The following is a 27,556-nucleotide window of genomic DNA, read 5'->3' on the forward strand; positions in this document are numbered from 1 at the left end:
GTTTGCGAGGTCCTGCGCACAAGCACACATCCCAAGGCTGTCCGGCTCAAAGGCTATGTGCCACATTCGGGACCGGTCCCCGCCTTGGCTTTCTGTGACTTTTGAGTGACCGGCAGTTGAGCGCATGTGGGTGGGTTGCATCTGGGGCTGGGCTGCCTATCAAAGGTGACTGTTCAGATGCGAGTGTTGCGCGTGGCGGGCAAAGGCTAACGTCAGACTTGTGGAACATGACGGTTTGTATAAACGACAATACTTCAAAAACCTGACATTGAGAAAGCTAATAGTGCGAGCAAGAAAACGCACGTAAAAAGCATGGAATACTGTCTCGGGAAGTCTGTCCGCGAATCGAGTTCCGTTAAGCACATCGAATTCGCCACGTCTGGTCGTTTTTAAACAAAAGATAGACTTCTTGCTAGCTGGCGAGAGTGACCGTGATGGGAGAACTAATGGCCGTTAAATTGGAGAAGGATAGACTCTGAACGATAGCCCTTGTCTAGCCGGGACGAGGCAGGGTGACACCAAGGGCTTGAGGGTGCTGTTCTGCTCTACCAGCGTCCCATGGAGAACTGTATGTTCGGCCGTTCCTGGTGATGACTATCACATATGGGCGCTCCAGCTGACCCTGGAGAAAACCGGCCGTATTGATGAGAGGATAAAACTACGAGCAGGGAATGCTCAAAGGTGCCATGCAGTCGGACAATAGTTGACAAGCAACGTTCGGTACAACCTCTAGAATGTTCATGTGGGACAACGCCAGCTGCGCTAAACTCTAATTCGAGAACAGTGAGCTTGTCAGATCAACAGGTGGGGTGTGAACAGAGACCGCGCTTGTGGCGCAAACTACGATACGAGTAATTGTAAGACAACTGGACGTGGTGAGGTTACCACGGGCTTCTTCGGCTCGAGATGACCCCCACGAACCTGGGTGTCAAACTGTCTAGGTGGTGCAATCGATGGTCTTTATGCCCTTGGCGCAAGCATGAGGACGTATTCCCTGGTGCTGGAGCCGAACTGAACCATGTCCTTATTCCGTAGCTCCAAATAGCGACTCTCTGGGACCTTGTCGCCGTTGAGCATGGTACCATTGGCGCTCTCGAGGTCTATCAGGTATGGTTTCACCCGGCCAATCTTGTCGCCAAATTCGTTCCGCTTCTCGGTGTATCGGAACTGAATAACGGCATGCTGCTTGCTGATGCTTGGATGTTCGGCAAGAAGATCGACGACGGCTTGCTCCCTCCCAACTAGCCAGCAGCTGCGACTGCCAAGATCGATAGTATCAACAATGTCTTCGCCCTTGAAAACAAACAGCTTCCACTCGTCGCGTGGTGAAGGTTTCCGTGCCTCTGCTGGTTCATGGTATTTTAGGGTGATGGTCGTTCCGTCCGCTTGGGTCACCGAGTTGGAAGCAGCAGCCAGGGCGCCCGAGTTGCCAAAGTTGGGCTTTTCCTTGGGCTTCTCAGGCTCGCCGCCGTTACTGACTGCAAAAGAGTCATCCTGGGAGGGCAAGGGGCCACGATGTTTGACAAGATTTCGCTGGCTATCCGACCTTGCCTCGCGCGGTGGGCTCGGCCGTGAGGGTGAATGTCGACCCTCTGAACTACGATGGCGCCTCCGACGGTCTCTGCCGCCATTATCCGAGTCGCCATCGTCGCGTCGCTTCCTGCTGTCTCGTTCCGCACTCCTGTCCCTGTGGCTGCGGTGATCTCGGTCCCGATCTCTGTGGCCGTCCCTTTCCCTTCTCTTTTCCCTGTCTCTATCTCTGTCTCTTGAGCGATCCCGACCTGTCGGCGATCTTGAGCGCCGTCTATGTCCGCGCTCGCGAGATCGTGTTCGGTAGCTGCTGCCTCTCTCTGTGTCTTCTTCCCGATGCTTTCTTTTGCGGTCTTCGGCGCCGTCTCTTGGCTCCCTGTTCCTGTCGTGCTTTGTCGAACGCGACCTTTGGCTGTCTTGTCTTGGAGAGCGATCGCTCATTGTTACTGATTTTGAACCCTAACCCGGAAAAGTCGAAGTGAATGATTTTTCTGTGTGTTGATCCAAAGGACAGGTTCAAAGGGTCGATAACAGGAATTGCTGGAGGTGAATGCGCGACGCCTTTCATTCAGTGGGGCTTCCAGCAGCCAGCTCGCAGGGGGCCCGCAGCCTGGGCGTTGTGGGGGCAGCCTGTGCAGGGGCCTTCCAAAAGGCAGCCTACGCTCACAGAGGGATGACCGAATGACTCCAGCCTTACATAATCCTTCCCTGGCCCACCTGGCTGGAGCCTAGCTGCTCTTGGTCTCTCCCACCTTCCGACTGCTCACTGTTCACTGCTCACTGCTGGCTGTTGTTCGCCTGACCACTGCCAACTCCACCCTCTGTCATCAGCCCGACCCTCGGATGCCTCATAGCATCACATCCTCTTGCTCTTTCTGTCCTCTTCAACCATAAACCACATTCTCAGTGCCCTGCACCTGTCATTTTAGCTCCCGGTTTCCCAGCACCCTCCGAACCAAGGAACCCGCGCATACTCTCGGTCGCTAGTGACGAGTAACAAGCCCAGCAGCCAGCCAGTCACCCACCGGCCGCCGTGTCTTCGATCCGTTCTACGTACGGTGCTATTGTTATCAAATCAAGAACAACGGGAGACATTTCTCTCGTCTGATTACCCACCGCTCTTATAAGCCATCGTTTCCCGTCATCCTCCCGCTCTCCCATCGACCTTCTTCGCCTCGGGTGGCGTTACCGACACTGCCCCATCCTCTTATATAAGCCGGCACCATTCCCGCCACAAGAAAGCGGAAAGCCGCTGAGGCGACGATCTCCTCTGGAAATATCACGGCTCCTAACAAGAGGGTTCTCGCTTCAGCTGGCCCAGATACCGCTCCTCCCACTCCCGTCACCACCTCCTCCAACATGGACACTGACGACGAGTTCATGTCTACTGTCTCTAGTGAGGATGATATGCTCCCGGATGACAGCGACAATGACATCTCTGGTGATGATGGTGAGTAACCCGCCTTGCGCCTACTCTCCCGATTAAGCACTGACACACAGCCTTGCATAGACTTCGGATTCGACGACGAGCCAGATCCGGATCTCGGCATCCAGCAAGACATAGGCCAGAATAAGAGAGCGCCTTACGATGTCAGCTTCAGGGTGTACGAGCCGCAGGACATACAACAGCAGCAAGACGTTCTAATCGACGAAGTAAACATGATTTTAAACATCTCAAAAGAGGAATCAGCAATTCTTTTGCGGCACTTCAGGTGGAACAAAGAGCGTCTCTTGGAGCAGTACATGGACCACCGGGAGAAGGCTCTTGAGGCTGCTGGTCTCTCCCAAACGACATCGGGTCCACCAAAGCTGGAAGTGATACCCGGGTTCTGCTGCGATATCTGCTGTGAGGATGAGGAAGGCCTACAATCGTTTGCCTTGAAGTGCGGCCACCGCTTCTGCGTCGACTGTTACCGCCATTATCTGGGTCAAAAGATCCGAGAGGAAGGCGAGGCTGCGCGCATCCAGTGTCCTGCCGAGGGTTGTAACATCATCATCGATGCTAGATCATTGGACCTGCTCGTAACCGCCGAGCTGACGGAACGATACCACAAACTGCTCAACCGCACCTATGTCGAAGACAAGGAAACGCTGAAGTGGTGTCCCGCCCCTGACTGCCAGAACGCCATCGAGTGTGGCATCAAGAAGAAGGACCTGACAAGGATCGTGCCCACGGTCGCTTGCTCGTGCAGCCATCGGTTTTGCTTTGGGTGCATCCTGAACGATCACCAACCTGCCCCTTGCGAGTTGGTAAAGAAGTGGCTCAAGAAATGTGCCGATGACAGCGAGACGGCGAATTGGATTTCGGCCAACACCAAGGAGTGTCCCAAATGCAATAGCACCATCGAAAAAAACGGAGGTTGCAACCACATGACGTGTCGTAAGTGCAAGCATGAGTTTTGTTGGATGTGCATGGGTCTGTGGTCGGAGCATGGGACGAGCTGGTACAATTGCAACAGGTTTGAGGAAAAGAGCGGGACGGATGCCCGTGATGCCCAGGCCAAATCCAGGGTCTCTCTGGAGCGTTATCTCCATTACTACAACCGCTACGCCAACCATGAACAGTCTGCCCGCCTGGACAAGGACCTTTTTGCGAAGACGGAGAAGAAGATGGTTCAGCTGCAAAAGGAATCGGGCATGTCGTGGATCGAGGTTCAATATCTCAGCGCAGCCTCGGTGGCACTGCAGACCTGCCGACAGACGCTCATGTGGACGTACGCTTTTGCCTTTTATCTTGCCAGGAACAACTTGACAACGATTTTTGAGGACAATCAAAAGGACTTGGAGTTGGCGGTCGAGTCTCTTTCCGAGATGTTTGAGAAGCCCGTAACTGAGCTTGCGGATAGCAGGCTCAAGGTGGACATCATGGACAAGACATCCTACTGCAACAAGCGGCGGATCATCTTGCTTGACGACACAGCCCGGAATTTGTCAGAAGGTTTGTCTCGGCCCTACTTTCCTACCTATGCCCGTCGAATAGTGTCAAAGTTAACAGCAATGTGTGTTAGGGAAATGGATCTTCAATGTGGAATTCAGCAACCCGACGCCAATCAGCGGGCCAAGCTCCCGTAAGTAGGAGTCACCTGTGGAGATACCCAGAGAGTCACGCATGGAGACACCAGAGACCCCAGAGAGGCCCGACAACTTTTGGCGCTTTTTACGACGACTTTTGGGGCTTCTTCATTGCGATATCCAACGACGACTTTTCAGCACTTTGTGATTGAGTGGATGAGAATCTAGACCCGGCATTCAGTATGGCCGTGCGCTACTCTTGCTGCCTTTATTTCGCAATTCTGTTTTCTGTTCCTTTCAGCGGCTCGTGGTGGCGTAGCCCAGGTGGGCGGTTTGGGCTTTTACGGGGCTTCGGGGTTTATTAGTGTTTGCCTTCAGCGTCGGACGATATCTTTTTGACCATGCGTGAGCCATCGAGAACGGTCTTTTTGGCGGGCATGGGTTAGGAACACATTGGTGGGAGTTTAACATTGCTTTGGGAAGGGGCTAGGTCTCAAGCTTCTTGTCTGTTTTGGTATTAGAGGGAAGGGGTAATGCGCATTATCGGGAAACATGGAGGAAAGGGGAGGGGGAAATCATCATATGGACTTTTTAGTTGTCGGCTCTTATTTTGTTGACTCCCTTTTTACTCATGAAGAAAATCAAGCGACGAGATATAGCCATAGAATCAAGGCTCAAGGTCGAGCGAGACGATTAGTATATTTTAACAGATCACTTCTCTAAAAGTCGTCATGCGGACGTGGTGGCCGGTCGTCGTGATTGTGCCCCCGCCTTGTGATGTCTTTTTGTCTTGGCTTGGTTCCCGTGGATGGCAGTTCGTGTGGGGTAGAAGTGGCCCCGGAGGCTGAACCGGCATCTAGCATCTGGGGTTTGGGATGGAGGGGGATCCACAGCGCCGAGTTTCGGTCCATTTTTTTAGGTGATGCGCCGGGGAGCTGGTGAGACTGTTCGTTTTGTCTAGAAGAGCATATAGATAATAAAAGGGAGCCTATGCTCAAAGTGATTAGAGTTCCAAAGACCGAGAGTATAGCTACGTGAGAGAGCATAGATTGAAACAGCCAGGCGGCCTTAAACAATTACCCGCAGCTGCATATATATGCAACCTTGATGAACCACCGACCACCCCCGCGTAAAGACTTTGGCCGACGGTTTCCGGGTCAGGGTCAATTCTCAACCCTCTGCCGAACAGCCTTTCCGAGGGGCGGAGACATGCCGGGGAAGCAGGGACCACGGCTACTGGCGTCGGCCATTGACGGGATTCGTAGGTAATGAACCCATTCGTTGGAAGTTCGCGCGCACGAAGGAAATGGGCCCGCGGCTCTCCGATGACTTGAGTTTACGTAGGCGCTTGTAGTAGGCTATGTTTTCTTTTGAGTCGTTGGTTTTCCCATTTTCTCCTTTTTTTTTTCTCCTCTCTCCATCTTCAAATCCTGAGTTTTGGGTTACAAAGTTATAACAGTTACTCCTCCCCCACATCTTGTGACTGTTGTACCTCAACGGCTTGTGGCTTTTATCCCACATTATACCCGCTCTCTCTTAACTCCGAACTCACACTCTCATCGTGAAGTGAAAGCCGTCAAGATGCCTTCCACCGCTCTGCGCATGAAGACCCTCAGGGCCTACGCCAAATATGGCCAGAACGTGAGTAGTAAAGTAGAATAGCTCATCACTCATGTTACTCACGCAAAAACCCCCCAGTACGGCGCCCTCTTCACCCGCGCCTTCTCCCTCACCCCCCGCCGCTACGAGATCAACAAGATCTACCCCTCAGCCGCCGAAGCAATCAAGGACATGAAGCCCAACTCGACCCTCCTCTGCGGCGGCTTCGGCCTCTGCGGCGTCCCCGACACCCTCATCAACGAAGTCCACAACCGCCCCGACCTCACCGGCCTCACCGCCGTCTCCAACAATGCCGGCACCGACACCTCGGGTCTCGGCAAGCTCCTCAAGACGAAGCAAGTCAAAAAGATGATCGCCTCGTACATTGGCGAGAACAAGACGTTTGAAAAGATGTACCTCACCGGCGAGATCGAGCTCGAGCTCACACCCCAGGGCACCCTCGCCGAGCGTTGCGCCGCCGGCGGGAAGGGTATCCCCGCCTTTTACACCCCCGCTGCTTTTGGCACGGTGGTTCAGACGGGTGAGTTGCCTCTGAGGAACAAACCCGACGGCACACCGGATGAGTTTTCTTATCCGAAGGACGTGAAGGTTTTTAACGGCAAGAGCTACTTGCTTGAGCATGCGATTGCGGGTGATGTTGCTTTTGTCAAGGCGTACAAGGCGGACAGGCTGGGGAACTGCCAGTTTAGGCTGGCGGCTAACAACTTCAACGGGGCGATGGGGAGGAACGCAAAGATGACGATTGTGGAGGCGGAGAATATTGTTGAGCCGGGGGAGATTGCGCCTGAGGCGGTGCATTTGCCTGGGATTTATGTCCAGAGGGTGGTTCAGTCTACTGCGGAGAAGGGGATTGAGAAGTACACGTGGGCCAAGGACCCCAACGAGGAGGCTGACCCCAAGGCTGCTGCTGCGTTGGGTAGCGGTGAGACGAGGGCGAAGAGGGAGATGATTGTTAAGAGAGCTGCCAAGGAGTTCAAGAATGGCATGTATGCCAACCTTGGTATTGGCATGCCTATGCTTGCTCCAGGTTTTGTGGGTGAGGATGTGGAGGTTATGCTCCAGAGCGAGAATGGTATTCTTGGTCTTGGCCCTTACCCACGAAAGGGCGAGGAGGACGCCGATCTTATCAACGCCGGCAAGGAGACTGTCACCCTCCGCCCCGGCGCCTCTGTGTTCGGCTCTGAGGAGTCTTTCGGTATGATCAGAGCTGGCCGTATCAACCTCACCATTCTTGGTGCTATGCAGGTCAGCGCCAGCGGTGACCTAGCCAACTGGATGTTGCCCGGCAAGGTCAAGGGCTTCGGTGGTGCCATGGACTTGGTTTCCAACCCCGAGAAGACCAAGGTCGTCGTCACCATGGAGCACACCGACAAGAAGGGCAACCCCAAGATTGTCAAGCAGTGCGCCTTCCCCTTGACCGGCAAGGCTTGCGTCAGCCGTATCATCACTGAGCTTGTAAGTTTTCATCGACCCCCCCTTAACTTACTGGATCCTAACAGTGTCCAACAGGGTGTCTTCGACGTCGACTTCGCCCACGGCCTTACCCTCATCGAGATCGCCCCCGGTGTCACCGTCGAGGAGATCAAGGCCAAGACCGAGGCACCCTTCCACGTTGCCGAAGACCTCAAGCCCATGCTCTAAGTCTGAGGATCGGATGAGAGAGAACAGTAGAGAAGAGCAGATTTCCTTAACATGTCTTGGGAAGGTGGTCGTTATGGGTTGGTTGGCTTGGGTAACCGAAAAGATTGAATGGGAATATGTGTATATATATAATGCTGTATGTGTACATTGGGCATGGTTTTGGCTTGTCTTTTTTTTAGGATCAAAAAATAGCAGGCCTTTTGGTTATCATTTTCTTTTCTTGCAAAATGTGGTAAAATCAAGGCTTCTGAGCGCCTCATCTCTTATTCCGCGGCAAACAAACAACATCTGTCTATCATATGACACCGCCCACCCCCCCCACCCCCTTCCCCTGGAGAACTTCATTTGGGAATAGCTCAAGCCTTACCCAACACATTCTCCGCCAAACTAACACTTGTACCCGTGTTATCCGGCTCAACAGCCACACTCTTCACCTTGCCGCCCTCAACAATAATCGTAAACCTCTTCGACCGCTCATTCCCAAAAATAGCCTTTCCATCCCACAACATATCAAGCGCCTTGGTGAACTCGCCAGACGGATCAGCCAGGAAGCGCACCTATCATTCTTGTTAGCTCTTATAGGTCTCTTTTATTTATCTGTTATCACGTACGTTCTCCCTCCCCTCGGGATTCAACACATCCCCCCAAGCCTTCATCACAAAAACATCATTCACGCTCACCACCGCCACCTGGTCATACTCCTCCGCCTTGGGGTGGGCCAGAAACCCAGGCACATGCGTCGCCGAGCAGGCTGGCGAGAACGCGGCGGGGACACCGATGAGGATCATCTTGTTGAGCTTGGAGGCTTCATCGGCGAGGTTGACCTTGTTGCCGGGGGAGGACTCGTGGAGGATGGCGCCGACGTCGGGGAGGGGCTGGCCCGGCTTGATGAACCGGGTCGTGGTGGTAGAGAAAGCTCTAAGGGGGGTGGTAGCGGGGCGGAGGGCCGCGCGGGCGAGGGGGCGGAGGAGGGACATCCTTGTGGTGATATTCAGTTGGAATTGGTGAGGTTTGTTAGGGGAAAGGCTGGACCAGACCTTGGGGAGAGACAAGGTGCAATATGTACGGAGATTGGAACAGGCGGGAGAATATCGCTGTAACCGAGCGCGGAGCGGTAGACGTCGGGTCAATTGGAATTGGCGAGAGCAACTGGCGGGCGGGGGAGGGAGCTTTAGACGAATGACATCACCAGCCCCTTGTCAAAATACAGGGGTTGAATGGAGCTTGGGCCATCCCGTGGGAGCACTTTCGGTTCTTCAGGGTTACGGATACATCTCGACCAGATCAGTTCACCTTCAACCCTGGCCTTTTTCTAGGTACAAACACCTGCACGGAGGGTCCTCAAAGACTGCAAAGACACAATATCAAGCAATATGGCCTTCCGCGCCATGTGGTACGTCGTCGGGACCAAGAAATCACCCCACGGCACCCTCTACATGCACTGCAATGTCAAGCCAGGAGCCAGCAAGAACCGCGAGGGTGTAGCTTCGGTGGGCGAAGATGCAGTGGAGATATGTGTAGCTGCACAAGCGAGAGAGGGAGAGGCCAATAAAGCAGTCATCAAGGTTCTCAGCGAGGTACTTCTGCGCCGAAAAGATAATCTGTTCGGATTGTTTCTGACACTGGCTTGACAGGTTCTTGACCTTCCCAAGTCCAACCTGGAAATTACCCAGGGCCATAAATCGAGAAATAAGACTGTCGCCGTGATTGGGCCGTGGGTCAACTCTGGCGAGGAGGAGTGTCTCAAGCGGGTCAAGGAGTATCTGGACAAGGCTGTGGAAGAGTCCTGACGGTCCGGATTTAGCATTGTTCCGCAACACTTGTCCAGCGACGTCGAATAAGGCCCGAATGTTGGCACACGCTATTACCGCAGAGGCGCATCCGTCTGACCGTTTCCACGCCATAGACACAAGCATAAGCCCTTTCCGGCCTTTTGATCCGCCAAGCGTCATCTTACGCCACGGCCCCGACCTCGGGCAGTACTACTTGTCCCCCTTGTTCCTCGAGTACTACTACTTGCGCCACGCGCACCCCCTCTTGTCGTTCCCCCCCTCGTTGACGATGTTGTCCCCCTAACTGAGGGCGGTGGTACTCGGGATGCGCGACCTGTTGCAGAGTATTTCGGGGCTGGCTTCTTGACGCTCGCTGGTTCGGCGAATGATGTATCGGTTGTCCTAGACCCAAGTTAGCTGTCTGACATCTGCCATCTGATGTCTAGATACCCACATAAAAGTAGGGTCCCCATCAAAGCCATCACTTGATTGCTGCTGCTGTTGCTGCTCTTGTAACTGTTGTTCCTGCTCCCGCGCCCTCATCCTCCTGAAACTCTCCGCCATTGGCCCCTCTGGAAAGTCTACGCAGAAAGCATTCATGTTGAGCCCGTAGAGGAAACTGGCAAAACTCTCGCTAAAGCGCGCCAAAGACTCGTGCATCAGCTGGAAGTGCATCATGTTCGCCTCGAGGTCGGCCATAGCATCGGAAAGCTCCGCAAAGGCGGGCTCAAATGCGTTGAGCGGGAAGGACGCATTATCGCCCTGGACACTAGATCGGGCTGATTCGCGAAACGAGGAGCGAGACGAGGGTCGGAGAGGGGTTGTTGGTCTGCTTCGTGATGTTGAACGGGGGCGCCGTTCTCTGTTGCCGTGTCTGTCTCTTTCCCTCTCGTCCGACGGCATGGTGACGAGTGGTGTTTACTTTGTTTTGTTTGAATTTGGACTTTGATGCCCGAATGCAAGCGGGGCTAGCTAGCAATGGGACGCGATGACGCGCTGGCGCTGGCCTTGTCAATTTGGTGCCCCGCCATCACTCAAAAATGCGACACGTGCCACCTACGGCTAGAAGCGCTAAAACAGGCTGAGGCAGCCACTGAACGGGATGGCGGGGTTCAAAAGATGGAGATGTTCATGCAGGACAGGTTGGACATCTCGGAGGCACCGGCAAAGACAGAGATGAGCTTTAGAAGACGGGAATTTCCCCTTTGATCCAAGCGGCGCGGCGGGCACCCAGAACTCTCCGGAAACCCGGTTCTTGAATCTAGGAGTATTGCCCTGTTCCTGCTGGTCGGGATTCCTGCAGTGCCCAGTTCCAATTTTCCAGGGGAGGCCCGAGGACCGGGTTTCCGTTGCTCGATATCGATGTCGTCGTACCCCGCTGCCAATTGATGGCCCGTTTTCTTGCAAATTCCATACCGGCTTCCGCTCCGCTTCATCCATCTTTGCCGTCTCTCCAACCCTTCCGTGTCCTTCCTGTGTCCGTCTCTCTTCCTTCCGGTCACCTCACTCCGAAATCACCTAGGATACCTCTGGAGTTTAGATGCCGGTGTAGGTAGTGTCACCTTTCAACGTTGGTACGTAACCACCCGCTGCGCCTCCACTTGTATCTACGACCTATCCTGCATTAATATCATTTTTTTTATTTGCGCCCTGAGAGCTGACACGGCACGTCCGGGATAGCCAGGTCTCCTTCGCAAATCATTGTTCGGCCGTTTTACGAGTTTGCTTGGCCTTGTTGGGTCTCTCCTGTTCAGCCGTGATCAGAGTGTGATCAAACCACCTGCTCGCCTTATGCAGACCTCGCTGCTTTTTAGTGTCTCGCGGTCTGCTTCCTCCCGTATATTGTTATTCACGTCAAAAAAGGGTTTCGGTGTTTCTTCCGCGCATCGTTGCATACGATTTAACCAGGTCAACTCTTCAACGTCATCATCGCTCACCTCACTCAAACGTGACCTCACAAGCTCACCCAAGACTGAGAACTCACCTCTAGTCCAGCGGCAGTTTCAGCAAAGCCAACCTCTCCAGAGCTCAGCTTCAGCACTTTTACTCGCTGCCCTTACCGTCGGCTTAGTATACTCAGCTTACTACTCCTACCACAAAACCTCACCCAAACCCACCTCTCACTCTGAACCTCTTCAAGACATCACCCCCGAAGACCTCACAGCTATGGCCTCCGAACTCGCCGCCGGCCGCCCAGGCAACCTCACTTCGGAGCAGGAGGAGAAGCTCCGCCAGCTCTGGAAACTCATCTTCCAAGTGTGCCGCGTAGGCGAAGAAAACCAAGCTCCTGCTGCCAACGTCCCTCAGACAACAACCACTATTTCCGCTCCCCCAGCAGAGGAAGAAAAGAAAAAGTCCCGTATGACCTCCCTTTGGTCCCGCTCCAGCAAGGCCAACAAATCGGAATCTGACGCCGCGTCTACAACTTCTTCTACCGCCCCAACCACCGCCGCCGACGGCGCCCCTGTCAACATCCAGCTCTCCCTCGGATCAAAGGATGGGGAGGCAGACAAGTATGGGCAAACAAAGCACTTTTACGAAACGCTCCAATCCTACCCCCCCTCCGCAATTAGGGATACCATCTGGAGCATGGTCAAGCACGACCACCCTGATGCTTTGGTTTTGCGATTTCTCCGCGCTCGTAAGTGGGATGTGGAAAAGGCGTTGATTATGCTTGTGTCGACGATGGCGTGGAGGGCGAAGGAGATGGATGTGGATGGAGATATCATGAAGAATGGGGAGCTGGAGGCGGTGGAGAAGAATGATGGGATCAGCAAGGACTTTCTGGCGCAGATAAGGAAGGGGATCAGTTATGTTCACGGATGTGACAAGCAGGGGAGGCCGTTGTGTTTTGTGAATGTGAGGTTGCACAAGGCGGGGGAGCAGAGCGAGGAGAGTCTGGAGAGGTATACGGTGTATTTGATTGAGACTTGTCGGATGTTGTTGAGGGGGGGGGTTGATACGGCGGTGAGTTTTTTTCGCAAGTTGGAAACAAGGGGGATGGGATTTAAAGGTGGTGGTGGTGGGTTGCATGCTGACGATGAAGGGGACCAGACGATTGTTTTTGACATGACGGGATTCTCGATGGCAAATATGGACTATACGCCTGTCAAGTTTATGATTAAGTGCTTTGAGGCTAATTATCCGGAATGTTTGGGGACTGTGCTGGTTCACAAAGCTCCGTGGATTTTTCAGGGTATGTCTTTTTTTTTTTCTCTTTTTTTACGATCCTCCTCTTTTATCGGTTGATACTTACGAAAAATAGGCATCTGGAAAGTCATCCGCGGCTGGCTCGACCCCGTCGTCGCCAACAAGGTGCACTTTACCAATAACGCCACCGAGATGCAAGAGTACATTCCCCTCAAGCACATCCCCAAGGACCTTGACGGGCAGGAGGACTGGTCCTACAAGTATGTCGAGCCGGTGACGGGTGAGAACGACAAGATGAAGGATACTGCCACGAGAGATGAGCTGTTGAGGCAGAGGGCGGAGCTTTACAAGCAATATGAGGAGGCTACGATGGAGTGGATCAAGACTGCGGATGCGGGGGTGAAGAAGAGGAGGGAAGAGATTGCGGACAAGATGAGGGAGGATTACTGGAGGGTTGATCCGTATATTCGGGCGAGGAGTTATTATGACCGCACGGGGGTGCTGTTGCCGGGTGGTGAGGTGGATTGGTATCCGGGGGAGAAGAAGAATGGGGAGGTCAAGAAGGAGGCGGTCACTTCGCCGGATGATTTGGACTAGGGGGCTAGACGGCGACTGCTGGTGAGGAAGATGAGGAGGGAGAGGGAGGGGTGGAGGAGTTGTGTATAAGACAGATGATAGATCCTAATTACTGAGTCGTTGTTTATAGAGTAGGTATGTTCTCATCTTGGGAGAATGGCTAGGCAGTATATTACTTCCCTGCCAACAAGAACAAAAGTTTTAATCCTCATGTTTGTGTGGATCATGCCAAATTAGGAAGTTCGCTCTGGTAAGGTGTTTGACTCGAGGCCGGAGAAGGAGATTGCATTGGTGGATGGGTAGGGTCGGCTGCGCACTCGCTGTCTAGCTTAACCTATCAATGGGCGGGCGCGGGTGACGGCTTATTAAAAATAAAATAAAAACATGCTAGATGGAGTCTGAGGTCTCAGGGACGGGAAGGCTTATTGAAGTCGTCCGACGCCCAGTGAGCTCTTGTGCTCTGGCATTCTTGTTGGCGTTCATGATGTTGTAGTGATTATTTAGTTTAGTGGGCAGCGGTGAGTGCTGGCTAAGCATGCATTGCCGTGGTGAGAGACACAGCCCTGCGTTGCCGGATGTTGCGAGTACGATCGGAGGGCAGTGTTCAGGAAGATCTTTGTGGTTATGAGCTCTGCCAGATAAGAAAGGGGTGTAGGCTGGGGGAAACGATGCTGTGTATATCCCAGACAGGCCATGATGTTCATACCACTTATAGCCATTTAAATCGTAAATTACATAAAGCTCTGGCATTTGTGGGCTGGCTTGCTGCTTCTACATGCCCGGTTTTGTTGAGTCCCCCGCCAATAACGGCTGGTCAGTCTAAGGCGCCGGGTTAGGCCGGAGTTCTTAGCTATGTGTATTTAAAGACCTCTTACTCGTGTGCGAGCGGTAACATACTGTAACATACTGGAATTCAGTAACACACCCCGAGCCTAAGGTTGTCCCGACACGATCACACGCTTTTTGTGTCCTATATTGGAGTAACCAGAAAGCCACTGTCTTTTATCGTAGCACTTTGCTGCAACGGCAGGTTGGGTTGTTTACAGTCCCGATCACATCGTGGCAACCAACGAGCTCAAGGTCACCAGCACGAGTGGTTACGCTATCCTAAAAACAGAGGTCTTGGGGACCATTTTCGATTTATCTGAGCTTATTCGGTGAGTGATTCAGATAGCAGCCTGCCATCCACGAACGTCTTGGCCGGCAGCAGGCTAAGACACAGTCCTCAGAGTGAGGCTGCAAAAAGATGGCGTTTCATCACACCACCCTCGACGATAGTGTGTATTTCGAGGTTGATATGCATACTGCCGTGAGAAGAAGCGGGGCGGGCACCCGGTTTATTGGACTTGTATGCTTTTGATGATGCTGTGCAGCAGCGCCATAACATGTGTTATTAAGACATACGTGGTTCTGGGTGGTAGAGTGCATGCAAGTGCAGATAACCCACATATGGTTGTCCAATCGAGCCTGAGGATTTCTTCGCCGGCGGGATGCCCAGCATGCTCTGGAGCTTGGTGGCGGCCGTGTAATGTGGCCGCGAGCCTTGCCATGGTGAGAGAAAGCTAGCTTGGGCGACAAGGCTCTGAGAAGGCGTCCGACGGTGGAGGTAAAAGGTTGCATTGGGTGTAGAATAATGACGGGCGGTCTATATCTGCGCGGGGGGGAGGAGGATGTTCTGGGTAGGGTATAATAACGTGAGTTCCCATTTGAGTAGGTTGGGAAGATCAAGAATGCCTCGCCATTCTTCCCGTTCTCTCACTCCAAGTGCCTTACCTTATTAAGCTTACCCGATATCTAGTTTCCACAAAGATGGATGCCCAGGTCCCGCAGATGATCAGACAAGAGGTTGATAATTACAGGCTAGAATGGGAGAAACTCCGTGACTACCTTTATACTTTGTTTCCAGAGTACACCGAATACATCGAACTTGAGGTGGGTCAAGGCTTTTCCATGCAGTCAATTTGCCCTCTCTGCTTTCAGCTACCTTTTCTAACCCGGCTTGTGCACAGACACATAGAAACGATGTCTATATCGCCTGGATCCCCAATGAATTGACACCAACTGAGATGAACTATATTTACACCAATCTCAGGACGCGCAGGAAGAGGATTCGGTGAAAGGTTTAGGCCTGCGCCTTGCTGTGATGTTAGGTTGATCAGGGGGGGGATAAGCTCATGTGATGTGATGGTTTCAGAATTAATGCCATCCGAGCTTTCTATTGTATTTTAGAGAAACCTGTCTGGTGATTGGAATCTTCTCTGGATGTCAAATATGGGTGCCGAGGGTAGAAAGACAGGCAGACTTCTTGTGGGATGGGGGGAAGCCAGTGGGGCTGGCTGGTGTTAATCAGGCAGTGCTGCTGTGAATAAACCCCAAACTGCATAGATATCTACCCACCTAGTCAAGATGAGCCTCATTTTTATACCATTTCCACTGACCATCTTAACTGTCCAGTGTCTATTTGACAGCTGTTTGCTGCTCAGAGTGGGCACTGATTATTTATTAAAGCTTGTTTTGTTTCAAATCGGATTGTATCACGTATTACGCCCCGTAACAAGGCGGACTGCCCGAGCTCTGGCGACTGTGCCAATTTGGACCTCACCAAGCACCCAGCCCACATGCATGGAATGATCAATTTCCAAAAAAAATACCAACCAATGCCAAAATATCTGCAGAGTCTACACATTCCACATTTCCTGCTCAGAAGCCATTGGACTTATTGGTGATCCAATGGATCATATAACACGACGTCCCTTCAATACCAATAGACCTGGCCAGCCCACGATCAGGTTGTACACCCAGCCTTTTTCCACGAATGCTGTGCACAAAAGTAGCCAACCCTTTCTGTTTGCAGCTGTGTCGGAGCCAGACAGCTGAAAAATGCCTGGTTAACGTGTACAGCCACGGCACGCCCGAGGCCACCGCTGTTTCCTTCGCCATCTTCATTTTGCTCTCCAGGCTCACTGAACATTTTGGGGGTAACGACATAGCCGCGATGCGAATACTCAAAAGTGAACTTACACCCGGCGAAGCAGTCGCATCCCCTCAACCACTTCGTATATAAGACACCTCGTTGCCTCAGCCAGGTAAGAGTCTCCGTGGAAGAAAGGTATTAACTGCGCAACACACAAGCTTCTCAAATGTCTACCCCGAGCACCATGGTCGACTGTTACGACCAGCTTGAATCCTGCTGTGACATCGCAGAAGCATGGCCTTCGAACCTTTTCCGCTCAAAATGCTTTCGACACACTTCGCAGTCATATCGAAAGCGAATCGCCGAGGTGCAAGAGCGGCTTTTTGATCCCAATCCTGAATATGCCTTGGTGGAGTTCCTCGAAGCATTTCATGGGGAAAATGGCTTCCATTCAACAAAGTGCAGTAGCCTGGTTGACTTAAACCGACATCTCCGAATCAACCGTAAAGACCCGATATGTCGACATGTGTAAGTCACCTTCCCCTCTACCCAGGACCGTTGGCCAGTGCTGACTATTCGAACCAGATTCTTCGAAGCCGAACACTCCCGAGCACCTCTAGACTGTTCAAAAGAGATGTTTGTATTCAGCATGTCGTTTCTTCAAGTCATGGCTCCTTTTGTGGACCTCCTACTGGGCTTTGGGCAGTCGCAGAACAGGAAGGAGTTCCATTATACATCTTTCCGTCACGAGAACTATCTAGTGGCGTCAAAAGTCCAGAATTTCGAAATTCCACGGCTGGGTCGATCTGGTCTGGAGATCAAGCTCTGTTACAATCTATGGAGCGTGGAGACATCTGTTGGAAATAACTCAGCGGGTTCATTCCGACAGACAGCCCTCTATCACTCCTTCGACCTCCGGTCTGGCCGGTCACTTTGGGTAAACATCAGCGTTAATGCCGAGATGAAAAATCGGATCACCGACGCGGCCAGTTCATATGAGGAATTAACAACGGAGGCGTTGGTAGACATCCAAGGCTCTTTCTCCGCAAGTCTTACTACCCACCTTGTTGCTTTCGAGTGGTGTTCAGAGAACTGGCGTCAATATATTACCAAACTGGAAACGACTTTGCGAGCAATAATCAACAAGGTCCAGCGTGCTCCCGTCGGGAAAATGGAGAGCACTCTTGCGCTGGATACCAAAAATCTTCTCAAGGCACTCAAGGCCCCTATAAGCTCTTCCCAAATAGTCGAGTCGAACTTGGTCACTTCCCCCGATCTTGTCAACCCAGGAAGCCCAGCCAGCCCCTTCAATTCCACGCGAACCTTCACTCGGCGTAGTACATTGAAGTCAGCAGTTATCAGTCCGCTGAACACAAGAGCGTCTACTAATTTGACTGCAACAAGTATGCAGTCCTTCCCGGGTTCCCCTGTCCGGCGAGAAACATTCTCGCCCATACTTGGTTGCCCACCGGAATCATCAACTGAGAAGAAGGGCCGAAGAATCCACCATGATCAAGATCCGTTTGACATGTTGAAAGACATTTCACTTGAGAAGTTACAAGAGCTCAACGGAATTGGAGCGGATCTGCATACTGCTGGCCTCGTGATGAAGTTGGACTCCGATGTTCTTCGTGATGTAATGAGACATTACCAAAGCCTCATTGAAGCGGAAGAGTTTCCAGCGAACCTCAAGGCTTGTAGGCCAGTACTTGCTGAGTTCTCTCGACGCGCCACGTCGATTGTGAGAGCCCTAGAGATGGAGCAGACACGGATTGCAACGCTGATGCTCCTCTTCCATGATGGCAGGGGACTGGTATGTTCTGCAACTTAGTCGAACCGCAAGCCTACTGCTAACACGAGAGATCATCACAGTTTGAACATGTCCTCCAGTTTCGCAACCTGGAACAGAGCAAGCTCTTTAATGCGAGTGCCAATATAAGCCAACAGCGGATGGAGGAATTCACGGAGCAAATGCACAAGTCGACACTCAATATGGAGTCAGTGACCGAAAGCATGCACGTAATAGCGCAGAAGACAGAGAAGGACACATCTTCAATGCATGTTATCACTATTGTCACCCTTCTCTTCCTACCTGGAACCTTCGTTGCCGTAAGACTCGGCCTGCCGACTTTGATCGCCCATGCATTCACGACTTTACTAACATACAGCCAGACATTCTTCGGCAGCGGTTTATTCCAGTGGGATGAAGCGAATCTGGAAATGAGCTTTCCAATCTGGAAAGGGGAATTCTTCAAACTGTTTGCCAAGATATGCTTCCCCCTCATGGGCGCTACTATCACCATTTGGTGTTTCGTTTCCTATCTGTCTTTTTGGAGGGAGTGCTTGCGAGCATGCTGGAACAGACTGAGAGCATGTTGGAACAGAAAGAAGCTTGCGGACGAAGAGCAAGGAACAACCGCAATGGGTGTTGCGGAGAAGGAATTGAAGCTAAAATAGGGACAAATATGATGATCGGTATCAAGATGGTACATATGCAAGACCTGAGGAGTTCCTTCTCGAGCATCTGGGCGGCCTCATCTTGATCTGCCGGCTCATCAAGCCTGTGGGAAGCCAAGTCTTCCCCAAAGCATCAAGGACGCTGCATCGCCATGTACGGTGCAGCAACGCCAGGTCAACTGGGCTCTTGGCGAAAGTTCATAAGGCACAGCTATCGTTCACCAGAGAACCGGTAGACCAATGAGTGATCACCTCCCACGTCTTCGACATCGGGCTAGCCGCTTTCCCGGCGGAAGGTACAATGCCATGAATGCCTGGCTGGGCTGTTGTGATGCGTAACTCGGCTTCCACTCACGCCTTGCAGAATGCCTCTTGGGTCAGGTACTCTGCACAAGGCTTTTCACTTGGTTTGCCCTACTGTATGTCATGAGAAGCTAATACACTAAATGTAGGTTTCCACCCATACAGCCCTGTTACTCATAGTATCGATTGATGTTAATCCCGATTCTTACGTTGTTGATAGCGGTTAACCTGGCGGTCAGCGGTTGGGAAGCGGATTGGGTCACACAGGCAGACAGGCGTCTAAACCACACAAGATGCACCACCCACCTCGAATGAACAGAGCCTTGTGAGGTCAACCTGGACATAATCACTCACATTCACCGTCCCCAGCGCGTCTGCAGCTGCTTTGTGACCAGCTGGTTGGTTTTTTCCAAGCTTCAATTTAACTCCGCACCCATCTGCGTGTGAAGCCCAATATGACAAAGCCGCCTCTTTACCTTATAACTTGTCATTGTTTTGCCCTTCATTGAGGGCTACCCTTCACACCTCACCACGCGATCGCGGGGTAATCGGTATCAGCTCAACCCTCAAGATGGCCAGGTGGTTGGACCCATTCATCGGCTTCCAGGAAGAGGTCCCATCGCTCTGCTCACGGGGCATCAATGGCTTTGGCCAGGAAGAGAGCTATATCCCTTACCAGGCGTTGGAAAAGTATTGGGATCCCGACAAGATCAACGAGGTGCTCAATTCCCGCAAAGGCGAGTTGCAAAACCTCGATGTCGAAACTATCCAGACAAGCTTTCTCCGCATCTTCTCCATCCTGGTTTTCAGTACGAAACATAACGCCTTCAGGATCAGCTATCTTTCCAAATTCATCAACAATCATATTGACGACCACAATCTGCCCCTATTGCGGGGTCAGCATCCTCACTCTGGCCCTGCCATGGCTGTCTTTTCCACCGGAGAGGAAGGTCTCGCAGCATGGGAGGCGTTTGACAAGCACCAATTCATGTTCAACCCCTTTATGCTGGAGACAAAGTGCCGACACAACCATCCCCTGGCCGAGCGGTGTATCGTTCCATGGAAACGCGTCGGTGAACTATCCAGGTCGAAAAACAACTCCACCGTCGTTGAGAAATTCAAGATCAACTCGGACAGCGAGTTGCGTCAATTGGTGGTAAGAAAAAGGCCTCTATATAAGCATGCTGAATATCGAAGGTGTAGGCTGAACACAGACACAGGAAACCATTGCCGTGAAGAAGATTTGCCTACGACACGACGACGAGGACCTCACACGCGAAGCCGAGGAAACGTTCTCAAACGAGCTGGTGGCATACATTGGGTTGAAGAACAACTCATTGCAAGAGGATGCATCGCGATATTTCCTCCGATATTACGGCTCGTTCAGGCAGGGGGGTTGGGGCTATGTGCTCCTTGAATACGCCGACAAAGGAAGCTTGACGGAATTCTACGCTAGGAACAATATGCCCTACTACCCCTGGCAGGTGTACAATGTATGGAAAGCCATGCTGAATCTTCTCAGAGGCCTAGAGCTCCTTCACCATTTTAACAATCACAAGGCCTGCCCTGCTGTGCGAGGCATCCATCAAGATCTCAAACCGTCCAATATCTTTGTGTTCGAGGACCGCGAAGACCTCACCGAAGACAAGCCGCCCTACAAGCACAAGTACATCTTCAAGATTGGCGACTTCGGGTTGAGCAGCATGCGCCTAAGGCAGACTCTCCATCCAGACAACAAAGGGACCAAGATGTACGGGGCACCAGAGATCACCACACCCACGGCTGAACTTCGCCATTTAGATGGCGGTGCAACTTATAAGGTAGACATCTGGTCAATGGGGTGTATCTACTTCGAAATGCTCATTTGGATCAACTCCGGCGAGGCGGGGCGAGACGAGTGTCTGATCAAACGTCTCAAAGAGGGCGGCCCTGATGGGGCATTTCACAACCGGGGAAAAGAGCTTGCCGCCCTCAAGGAGATGTTGGAGCTAACGCTCTCCTGCAAACGGCAATGTGACGACCTTACCCAGCCTATAGCTGAACGAATCATGCTGTCAATGCTATGCATTGACCCTTGTGACAGATCGAAAGCCAAACAGCTTATACGAGAGTTTCAGGCGATTCTAGAAAAGACTGCTGGAGGAGACAACGCCCGCAATGGTCCGACACCACGTACGGCTCTTACAGGTACCCGCACTCAACCCAGTCACAACACGCGTGGCAAAGCAGCCCATTTATCCAACGCTCAACCGCGCGCTATCTACGGTACTCATCCTTCGGGCTCACCCGATCTCATGACAGGGTATCCTTCACGTGTTGCAGCAAACGATCACAACAAAAGCGAAGACGGCGAGGACTTTGGCAAGGCAGGCCATTCTCTTGGGCCACCGCTAGGGCCAGTACAAGAACCGCCCGCTCATCGCGTCCATCCTTCTGCCGCATATCGTGGCGACATCCCTACCTCTAACTCACGGGCTCCGCCTAGGAGCCACCCTACCCGGGTCAGTTCACATGGTGTGCCACACTCCAATCAACACAACCTTGAAGATGTTGTTGTTCCCTTATTTGGCGGACAGCGCCCTCCATCATCTGCTCTTTCACCTACGAACAACCAAGGTCTAAAGCAGGCATTCTTTGTCACACAGCGGCCGTTGTCAGTCGATTCCAGAAGGGCAGCTGATAGGCATTTAGGTTCCATAGAAACCATGGTGGGTTTTCAGCCTGCCTACTCTCAGCCCGATACAACCTCGCCTGTTTACAGCCCCAGGTCAACCCGACAGGGGAAGTTGCCTGCCTCGAGACCAAGCAGTGATCCAACCGCCAGGCGTGGGGAACAGGATGGTCCTTTCGTCTGGGATATTCTTGTTCACAAAGAAAGTAGCAAGAAGAGGAAATGGCCACGTAGATCATTTGAACACTTGCTGGGACAAGCCGACGCTCTGAAGTATCAGCAAGGCAGAGAACAGGTGGGGAACAATCTTTTGTCTTTTAATCATTAGCACCCAAACACTATGGCGTTCATTTATTAACCCGAAGTGTAGATATTCATCGTCGATGACTCCGAAAGCATGTGGAAGTACTGGAAAAGTGTTGTGGATACTTTCGAGGCGCTGTCCTACCTAGTCAAGGCGTGTGATCCCGACGGCATTGAGCTCTATCTCATCTCGGAACCACAGAAGAAGAAGGCGAACAAGAACTCAACTACCGACCTTGTAAAAATTTTAAGAGAACTTAAACAGCCCACCAAGCAGAACAGCAACATCGAGTCGAGCTTCAGTCGTATCTTGGAGAACGTTAGGGTGACGATCTCGGACACGGCGAGCAATTCAAGCCGTGTGTCGATTTTCAGACCCCAATCTGGAGCTGGAATCAGCATCTATTTTTTTACCGATGGTGTGTGGGACGATGACGACAAGCAGGGGAACCCAAACATTGCTCACCCGATCCAAAATTTGATACGAAAAATGCAGCAAAATAACCACGACCGAACCAAAATCATGATACAATTTATCCAGTTCGGCAACGACCCAGCTGGAACCAGGCGCCTGAGGTATCTTGACAACGGGCTCAAGTCAGAGCTGGATGAGTTGTAAGTTCAACTGTTCAAGTCTCGCCTTTATTTCAGCTCTCGTTGCCCTGGCTTACTAACTTTACCGCCCTACCCAGTGACATCGTCGACCGCAAACCATGGAACAGCAATGTCTGGAAAATACTGATCGGAAGCCTCAATCGCAAAAATGACAAGGACAGCGATGAAGAAGAACAGGACGTATTCCACAACGCACAAGAGGGTGACAGATTGGGTATCCAGGACAACAGTGTGGCGAGCTCCTCGCCCTTACAAACCACGTGGTTGCCTCCGAGACAGACCACCCGGGTCTCCTCGAACTCCCAGACGCATCCCACGAATTGTCCATTCGGAACTGGACGAGGCGAGTGTATATGCCGTTAGTATGCGGGCTGAACAACGAGATTTTTTGGGGGGGATATGCTCTTTTCTTATCTCTCCTACCGCACTGAACCCCTCCACTTTCCGTTCATACCCTACATAAAGGACGACTGTTCAGGGTATCTCTCTTCTATGTACACATGGGGTTTTGGAGATCGAGATCATTTTTATTTTTCTCGTAGTCGTCAGGAGTCTGTGCTTTCTTCGCATTTTTTTATATACTTTCGGACAACAGAACATGATTGCGGGGACTCTGGTTGGTATATATCTCTTACACAATGGGCAATTAAAGAGTCTTCGTGGGGCTGAGCATATATGTTGGGTTTATGAAAGGAAGGAAATTTGGTAGATGATCTAGGCTTGAGGCGTTTTTCTGGGAAAGCAGGGAATGGTTTACATGATCTGTCTTGGTGTTCAGGAAAGACGAAACAAAGATACCCTTCTTGTATATAATGTTTATATTACGGCCAGTATATAACCTTTCTCGTTTATTTCTCCGTTACCAGTTCAAAACATGGCCTTTTCAGCGTTAGCAAAATATATGGGTATATATCTGTACATACCTGTTACCTTTTTACAGACATGGGAACGTCGTTAAGAGGGGGTTTGGAATGAGTGTATAAGATATGAAAGCTTCCAAGTTACCTATGGATCTTCGAGACTTCTTTGCTCGCTTCCCCATTCACCTTGCTCCCACATTAAACTTTCCCTCAGGCCCAGCCCAGCACGCCCTGAGCCAGTCAAGGTAGCTTTTAACCATGTTTTTCCTGCCACTGGCAATTGTTTAAGTGAGTGTCCCCTCCCGATTCATCCTTCATCACTTTTTTTCTCATTTCCCTAAATCCATCAACATTTTTTGCTCAGACAATAACCTCCCCTCCATCATGCCTGCCGGACCACAAACCCAACAGGCGAATACCGAAAAACGAGAGCCCTTGAAGAAAGCAGTCGAAGGTCTTCTCTTAGACGAACCCCTGTTTGCAAACGAACTGGAGGATTTTCTAGAACAGCGGAGGAATCGCGCCTGCGTCGACAAAGTCTTGACAAATGTCGCGGAACCCAAGGATGAAGACCCAGCACTCGTTCCTGAGGTCAAAATGGAGGAAACCCCTGCACCGATGACACCTGCAGAGCAAGAGATGGCCGAATGACGCGACCTGATCAAGAAGCTTGAGGGCTGGTAAAAGGAGAAGTTCGCAAAAGCTGACACAAATGTCGGTGACGGAGTGGAAGCCCTTTGATGACTTGCAGATTGCCGCGTGGATGGCGGTTGATATTGAGTCACTTCGGTACAACGTTGACCGAGCAGACCATGGTTTCTTCTCTACCGAGGGCAAGGAAAGCCTCCTTGACGACGTGATCCTGGTGCCCTTTCTCGTTCGTTGGTGTACGTTGATTTCCTCCCATGTCAGACTTTATCATCATTGCTGATCCGAAAAAAAAAAACATACACAGTCATGTCTAAAAACAGGTGGACGAACATCCCTTCGAACCTCAAAGACGGAGCTAGAAGCTATCATCCTCGGGAAGAAAGTGGGGCCAGATAATTCCGGCTCGTCTTGTCAGTCGGCCGAAGATAATGATGAGGAGGATGAAGATGGTGGTGGGCCAAACCGCAAACGGAGAGTCGGCAAGAAAGGCAGCATCAAGAAGAGCTCCAAAAAGAGGAGAGTCACCAAGGAGAAAGCTGTCGTCGAAAGCGATACCCATCCCTCCAGGCGCAAACCTTGGTGGGAAGAGTTGGCGGACCTGCCTGATTGGTTTGGCCTCGATGGCGGATTCAAGAGATTGCCTGAGCCCGACTTGTACGGATTCGAGGTGCTGGCCGCCGTGATTGACAAAGACAAGGCACCGAAAGAATTTTCTTGAAGGCCCAGTTGTGGTTCTTATATTGGCAGCTCTCTTCTTTTGCCGGATATTACCTACCTTTACCCCATTTTCCCCCATCTCAATAAAAAAGTCTCTCCCTCTATCCTGTCCCATCTTGATACCAGCCTTAAAATCTCCACCATAAACACCATATAAACTCGACCAGAGACTCAAGTGACGAAAAAAGCCCACAAGATATTCCCACTTATGTAAGGTAGGTAGACAGAGGATTGACCCCCCCGTTTGCAAACAACAGGCGCGACTCAATGAACACAGAGTTGCCCTCACCATCAAGGCCATGTCAACTCGACCAGAAACCCGATAGAGCGACTCAGAGCCGAATTAGGAACTCGAATTCGGCACAGTCCACAATTGGCCAACAACCTCGACGACCAAAAGAGCCACCTTCCCAAAGCTGGACAGGTATTGCCCCAACGCAGTTCTTGCTCGTTAAATCAGGACTTGTCCCTGAATTCAATCACCTCGCCCGCTGTCCATCGTTATTATCTATTGTTATAGCAAACGACTTTCAATGAAGACGGTAACTTGCCTCTGTGGGAGCTAACGAAGGAGTCTATTATTAGGTAGATAAGTGCCAATGATTTACAAAAAGAGTTTGGTCCAACTAGGTACCAAGCTCATGTCGAGGATGTTATTACGTAGTCTACTCCTTTCTATGTATCGTTTGAGACCCCTGCAATACGCTTACCTCCCTTACAAGAGCCCATATCCATACAATAAGAGAGAAACATTTACGGAGCCCCCTATTTATTTTACCAGCGCCCCCCTCTATACCTATCTACTTACCCTTCCTATAATATAATTAAAGACCTTGAAAGAAAATTAACAGGCCTTTAAATTATCTTTAAGGGCCTTTGAATTATCTTTAAAGACCTTCGAATTATCTTCAAAAGCGTTTCAATCATTTTTAAAGGCCTTGAAAAATAGTTAAGAGGTCCTAAAAGATAGTTAAGATGCCTTGAAAGATAGTCAAGAGGCTTTAAAAAAAATAAGCAAAAGGCCCATATAAAAAACCCACCCAACGCCCCATACGCTACCGATGCAAACAAACGCTAATATCACAGTAACTGCGTCCCAAAACAACACCAAGACCATCATCCAAAACTACTCAATAAATCCCCAATCTTCTGCGACTTCTTCTTCGGCTTTACCCCCGCGCTCTCAGTAGTAGCCTTCCTCTTAGGCTGCGTTACTGCTACCGTAGGCGCTTCCTCAGCCTGCACCTCAACATTCCAATCCCTGGAAAACTCCCATACGCACAAATTCCTCAGTAAACCCTTATTGGTGTTCACCTGTCCCGGCTCCGACGGCGTCACCAAAGTGATGCTAGTATACGGATTATCCAGTCCCAGCTCCTCATACTGCAAAGCCATGTCCATGTCCCAGTACACGTACCGGTAACACTCCACCGGCGCCCAGGCAGGCGCGTCCTTCAGCGGCTGGCCGATGACCGGTGGCGGGTTTGTCATTGGCGAGTTGACGTACACTGCCTTGATCTTGGGGAACTTAGTTGCATAGTGCAGCATGTGTATACTGAGCGAACCTGGCATGGCAAAGAGAATGAGACTGCGGAGGGAAGGGAAGGGTTCTTTTTTCTCGCTCCAACCTCGGATGAGGTGGTTGTTTAGATTCAAGCTCGGTTTGTTGCACGAGAATCCCGAGTGAGCGGCTGTTTTGATGCCGTGGTCTTCCATGTGCAGGATGACCAGGCTGCGCAATTCAGCGAGGAGGAGGAGGTCGCGGGTATTGAATCTCTCAGTATCTTTAATTTTAAGAATGGTGAGGAAGTGAACGTTGCCCGGGTGCGGCTGCATGGTTTGGATGCGTCTGGGTAACTCGTCCGGCTCGACGTCATCTTCCCAGCGGAAAGGCTTAACACCATGTGGGGTGTTTGTCCGTGAGGTGTTGATGTAAATGGCATCGGCGAGGAGTTGCCATTGGGTGTATGTCATTCTAGGTGGTGGTGAGCGGTGTGGAGGGTCTGGATGAGCGAGAGAGACATCGACTTACATTGGATCCAAGAGCCTAAAAAGCTGCCTGAGGCGGGGTTCTGGTAAAAGCACGAGATGGTTTGTTGTGAGGCTGGCCATGTGCTTAGCGACCGCGCGCATACACATAGAGACCAGATCCATCTTACGGACCACATCCTGGGGACCAGTTATCGAAGTCATTATACTGTGGGGGGTCTGTGCCAACAGTTGTTGTTGAGAGACAAGAATTGTCAAGGGAGGCCTAACATGAAGTTACAAGGCTTGACGCGTCCACAATGATGTTCGAAACGTTGGACAGTCCATGATCAAGAAAGAGTAAGTGGTGGAGGTTTGCAGCAACACCAAATGTCCATTGTGTTGGTCTGTGCAAAGGCCTCCCAGAGAAGGTTGCGTGGGAAACTCAATAGGAAGGAAGGCAGGAGCGACTGCAAGAGCACTTCATCAGCCAGTTCAGAAACTCACAAGACGGAGCTCTGTTGAGGTTGCTCTCGTGTGCGTGTGTGTACAGTCAAATGTTCTATCTAAAAGAGGCATGTCTCTGGCATCATGGTCCCCAGTGGCCGATATAGAGCGACCACCGGAGTGTAAATGCAGAAAGTGTCAATCTATCCCCCGCTTTCCCCTCCAGACCGTCATGGTGTAAGACTTTTACCGGAGTGAATACGAAGGAAAAATGAAGTTTTATGTTGTTGAAGAAGAAAAAGAGAAAACCTTCAAATTTGGGACGAGCAGAAAGACTTTTAAAGGAAAC

General features: G+C 51.4%; 11 protein-coding genes across 11 annotated transcripts; 7 read left to right on the top strand and 4 right to left on the bottom strand.

Annotated features, from left to right (window-relative positions):
• Positions 1-785: 785 nt before the first annotated feature.
• On the top strand, positions 786-5,267 carry QC763_508220 (uncharacterized protein). The gene is made up of 3 exons (XM_062913411.1): positions 786-2,980; positions 3,041-4,468; positions 4,539-5,267. Exons 1-3 carry the CDS (start codon positions 2,890-2,892, stop codon positions 4,604-4,606), a joined length of 1,587 nt encoding a protein of 528 aa, XP_062764819.1. The 5' UTR covers positions 786-2,889; the 3' UTR covers positions 4,607-5,267.
• Positions 961-1,971, bottom strand: QC763_508210 (uncharacterized protein; the record flags this gene model as incomplete). The annotated part of the gene is made up of 1 exon (XM_062913410.1): positions 961-1,971. The coding sequence occupies one exon, from the start codon at positions 1,969-1,971 to the stop codon at positions 961-963; it is 1,011 nt and encodes a 336-aa protein (XP_062764820.1).
• Positions 5,268-5,837: 570 nt separating the features above from the next.
• Positions 5,838-8,028, top strand: QC763_508230 (uncharacterized protein). The gene is made up of 3 exons (XM_062913412.1): positions 5,838-6,183; positions 6,241-7,617; positions 7,672-8,028. Exons 1-3 carry the CDS (start codon positions 6,124-6,126, stop codon positions 7,801-7,803), a joined length of 1,569 nt encoding a protein of 522 aa, XP_062764821.1. The 5' UTR covers positions 5,838-6,123; the 3' UTR covers positions 7,804-8,028.
• A 96-nt stretch (positions 8,029-8,124) lies between these two features.
• QC763_508240 (uncharacterized protein) lies at positions 8,125-8,953 on the bottom strand. Its single transcript, XM_062913413.1, has 2 exons — positions 8,415-8,953; positions 8,125-8,360 (listed from the first exon to the last, which is right to left on the bottom strand). The coding sequence occupies exons 1-2, from the start codon at positions 8,778-8,780 to the stop codon at positions 8,160-8,162; spliced, it is 567 nt and encodes a 188-aa protein (XP_062764822.1). The 5' UTR covers positions 8,781-8,953; the 3' UTR covers positions 8,125-8,159.
• QC763_508250 (uncharacterized protein) lies at positions 8,159-9,593 on the top strand (the record flags this gene model as incomplete). The annotated part of the gene is made up of 2 exons (XM_062913414.1): positions 8,159-9,380; positions 9,438-9,593. The coding sequence occupies exons 1-2, from the start codon at positions 9,177-9,179 to the stop codon at positions 9,591-9,593; spliced, it is 360 nt and encodes a 119-aa protein (XP_062764823.1). The 5' UTR covers positions 8,159-9,176.
• A 119-nt stretch (positions 9,594-9,712) lies between these two features.
• DAM1 (DASH complex subunit dam1) lies at positions 9,713-10,530 on the bottom strand. The gene is made up of 2 exons (XM_062913415.1): positions 10,030-10,530; positions 9,713-9,977 (listed from the first exon to the last, which is right to left on the bottom strand). The coding sequence occupies exons 1-2, from the start codon at positions 10,476-10,478 to the stop codon at positions 9,752-9,754; spliced, it is 675 nt and encodes a 224-aa protein (XP_062764824.1). The 5' UTR covers positions 10,479-10,530; the 3' UTR covers positions 9,713-9,751.
• An 836-nt stretch (positions 10,531-11,366) lies between these two features.
• Positions 11,367-13,531, top strand: CSR1_2 (phosphatidylinositol transfer protein csr1; the record flags this gene model as incomplete). The annotated part of the gene is made up of 2 exons (XM_062913416.1): positions 11,367-12,771; positions 12,841-13,531. 2 exons carry the CDS (start codon positions 11,367-11,369, stop codon positions 13,320-13,322), a joined length of 1,887 nt encoding a protein of 628 aa, XP_062764825.1. The 3' UTR covers positions 13,323-13,531.
• Positions 13,532-14,856: 1,325 nt separating this feature from the next.
• Positions 14,857-15,418, top strand: QC763_508280 (uncharacterized protein; the record flags this gene model as incomplete). Its single annotated transcript, XM_062913417.1, has 2 exons — positions 14,857-15,233; positions 15,311-15,418. Exons 1-2 carry the CDS (start codon positions 15,111-15,113, stop codon positions 15,416-15,418), a joined length of 231 nt encoding a protein of 76 aa, XP_062764826.1. The 5' UTR covers positions 14,857-15,110.
• A 1,023-nt stretch (positions 15,419-16,441) lies between these two features.
• On the top strand, positions 16,442-18,672 carry QC763_508290 (uncharacterized protein; the record flags this gene model as incomplete). The annotated part of the gene is made up of 3 exons (XM_062913418.1): positions 16,442-16,743; positions 16,801-18,028; positions 18,088-18,672. The coding sequence occupies 3 exons, from the start codon at positions 16,442-16,444 to the stop codon at positions 18,670-18,672; spliced, it is 2,115 nt and encodes a 704-aa protein (XP_062764827.1).
• An 874-nt stretch (positions 18,673-19,546) lies between these two features.
• On the top strand, positions 19,547-23,571 carry QC763_508300 (uncharacterized protein; the record flags this gene model as incomplete). Its single annotated transcript, XM_062913419.1, has 4 exons — positions 19,547-20,131; positions 20,196-21,941; positions 22,017-22,564; positions 22,642-23,571. The coding sequence occupies 4 exons, from the start codon at positions 19,547-19,549 to the stop codon at positions 22,925-22,927; spliced, it is 3,165 nt and encodes a 1,054-aa protein (XP_062764828.1). The 3' UTR covers positions 22,928-23,571.
• A 2,259-nt stretch (positions 23,572-25,830) lies between these two features.
• QC763_508307 (uncharacterized protein) lies at positions 25,831-27,487 on the bottom strand. The gene is made up of 2 exons (XM_062913420.1): positions 26,825-27,487; positions 25,831-26,767 (listed from the first exon to the last, which is right to left on the bottom strand). Exons 1-2 carry the CDS (start codon positions 26,983-26,985, stop codon positions 25,909-25,911), a joined length of 1,020 nt encoding a protein of 339 aa, XP_062764829.1. The 5' UTR covers positions 26,986-27,487; the 3' UTR covers positions 25,831-25,908.
• Positions 27,488-27,556: the final 69 nt, after the last annotated feature.

The sequence above is a fragment of the Podospora pseudopauciseta genome (assembly GCF_035222475.1).
Source record: "Podospora pseudopauciseta strain CBS 411.78 chromosome 5 map unlocalized CBS411.78m_5, whole genome shotgun sequence".
Taxonomy (NCBI): domain Eukaryota; kingdom Fungi; phylum Ascomycota; class Sordariomycetes; order Sordariales; family Podosporaceae; genus Podospora; species Podospora pseudopauciseta.

What these genes read in the sequence shown, in the direction of transcription:
- QC763_508307 (XM_062913420.1), bottom strand. Translation starts at nt 26,985, where the DNA reads ATGACTTCGATAACTGGTCCCCAGGATGTGGTCCGTAAGATGGATCTG. An exon ending in TTTAGGCTCTTGGATCCAAT is followed by an intron (nt 26,768 to 26,824) that starts GTAAGTCGATGT and finishes ACCACCACCTAG; the next exon opens with AATGACATACACCCAATGGC.
- DAM1 (XM_062913415.1), bottom strand. Translation starts at nt 10,478, where the DNA reads ATGCCGTCGGACGAGAGGGAAAGAGACAGACACGGCAACAGAGAACGG. An exon ending in GATGGGGACCCTACTTTTAT is followed by an intron (nt 9,978 to 10,029) that starts GTGGGTATCTAG and finishes ACTTGGGTCTAG; the next exon opens with GACAACCGATACATCATTCG.
- QC763_508230 (XM_062913412.1), top strand. Translation starts at nt 6,124, where the DNA reads ATGCCTTCCACCGCTCTGCGCATGAAGACCCTCAGGGCCTACGCCAAA. An exon ending in ACGCCAAATATGGCCAGAAC is followed by an intron (nt 6,184 to 6,240) that starts GTGAGTAGTAAA and finishes AAAACCCCCCAG; the next exon opens with TACGGCGCCCTCTTCACCCG. An exon ending in GCCGTATCATCACTGAGCTT is followed by an intron (nt 7,618 to 7,671) that starts GTAAGTTTTCAT and finishes AGTGTCCAACAG; the next exon opens with GGTGTCTTCGACGTCGACTT.
- QC763_508220 (XM_062913411.1), top strand. Translation starts at nt 2,890, where the DNA reads ATGGACACTGACGACGAGTTCATGTCTACTGTCTCTAGTGAGGATGAT. An exon ending in TGACATCTCTGGTGATGATG is followed by an intron (nt 2,981 to 3,040) that starts GTGAGTAACCCG and finishes AGCCTTGCATAG; the next exon opens with ACTTCGGATTCGACGACGAG. An exon ending in AGCCCGGAATTTGTCAGAAG is followed by an intron (nt 4,469 to 4,538) that starts GTTTGTCTCGGC and finishes AATGTGTGTTAG; the next exon opens with GGAAATGGATCTTCAATGTG.
- QC763_508240 (XM_062913413.1), bottom strand. Translation starts at nt 8,780, where the DNA reads ATGTCCCTCCTCCGCCCCCTCGCCCGCGCGGCCCTCCGCCCCGCTACC. An exon ending in ATCCCGAGGGGAGGGAGAAC is followed by an intron (nt 8,361 to 8,414) that starts GTACGTGATAAC and finishes CAAGAATGATAG; the next exon opens with GTGCGCTTCCTGGCTGATCC.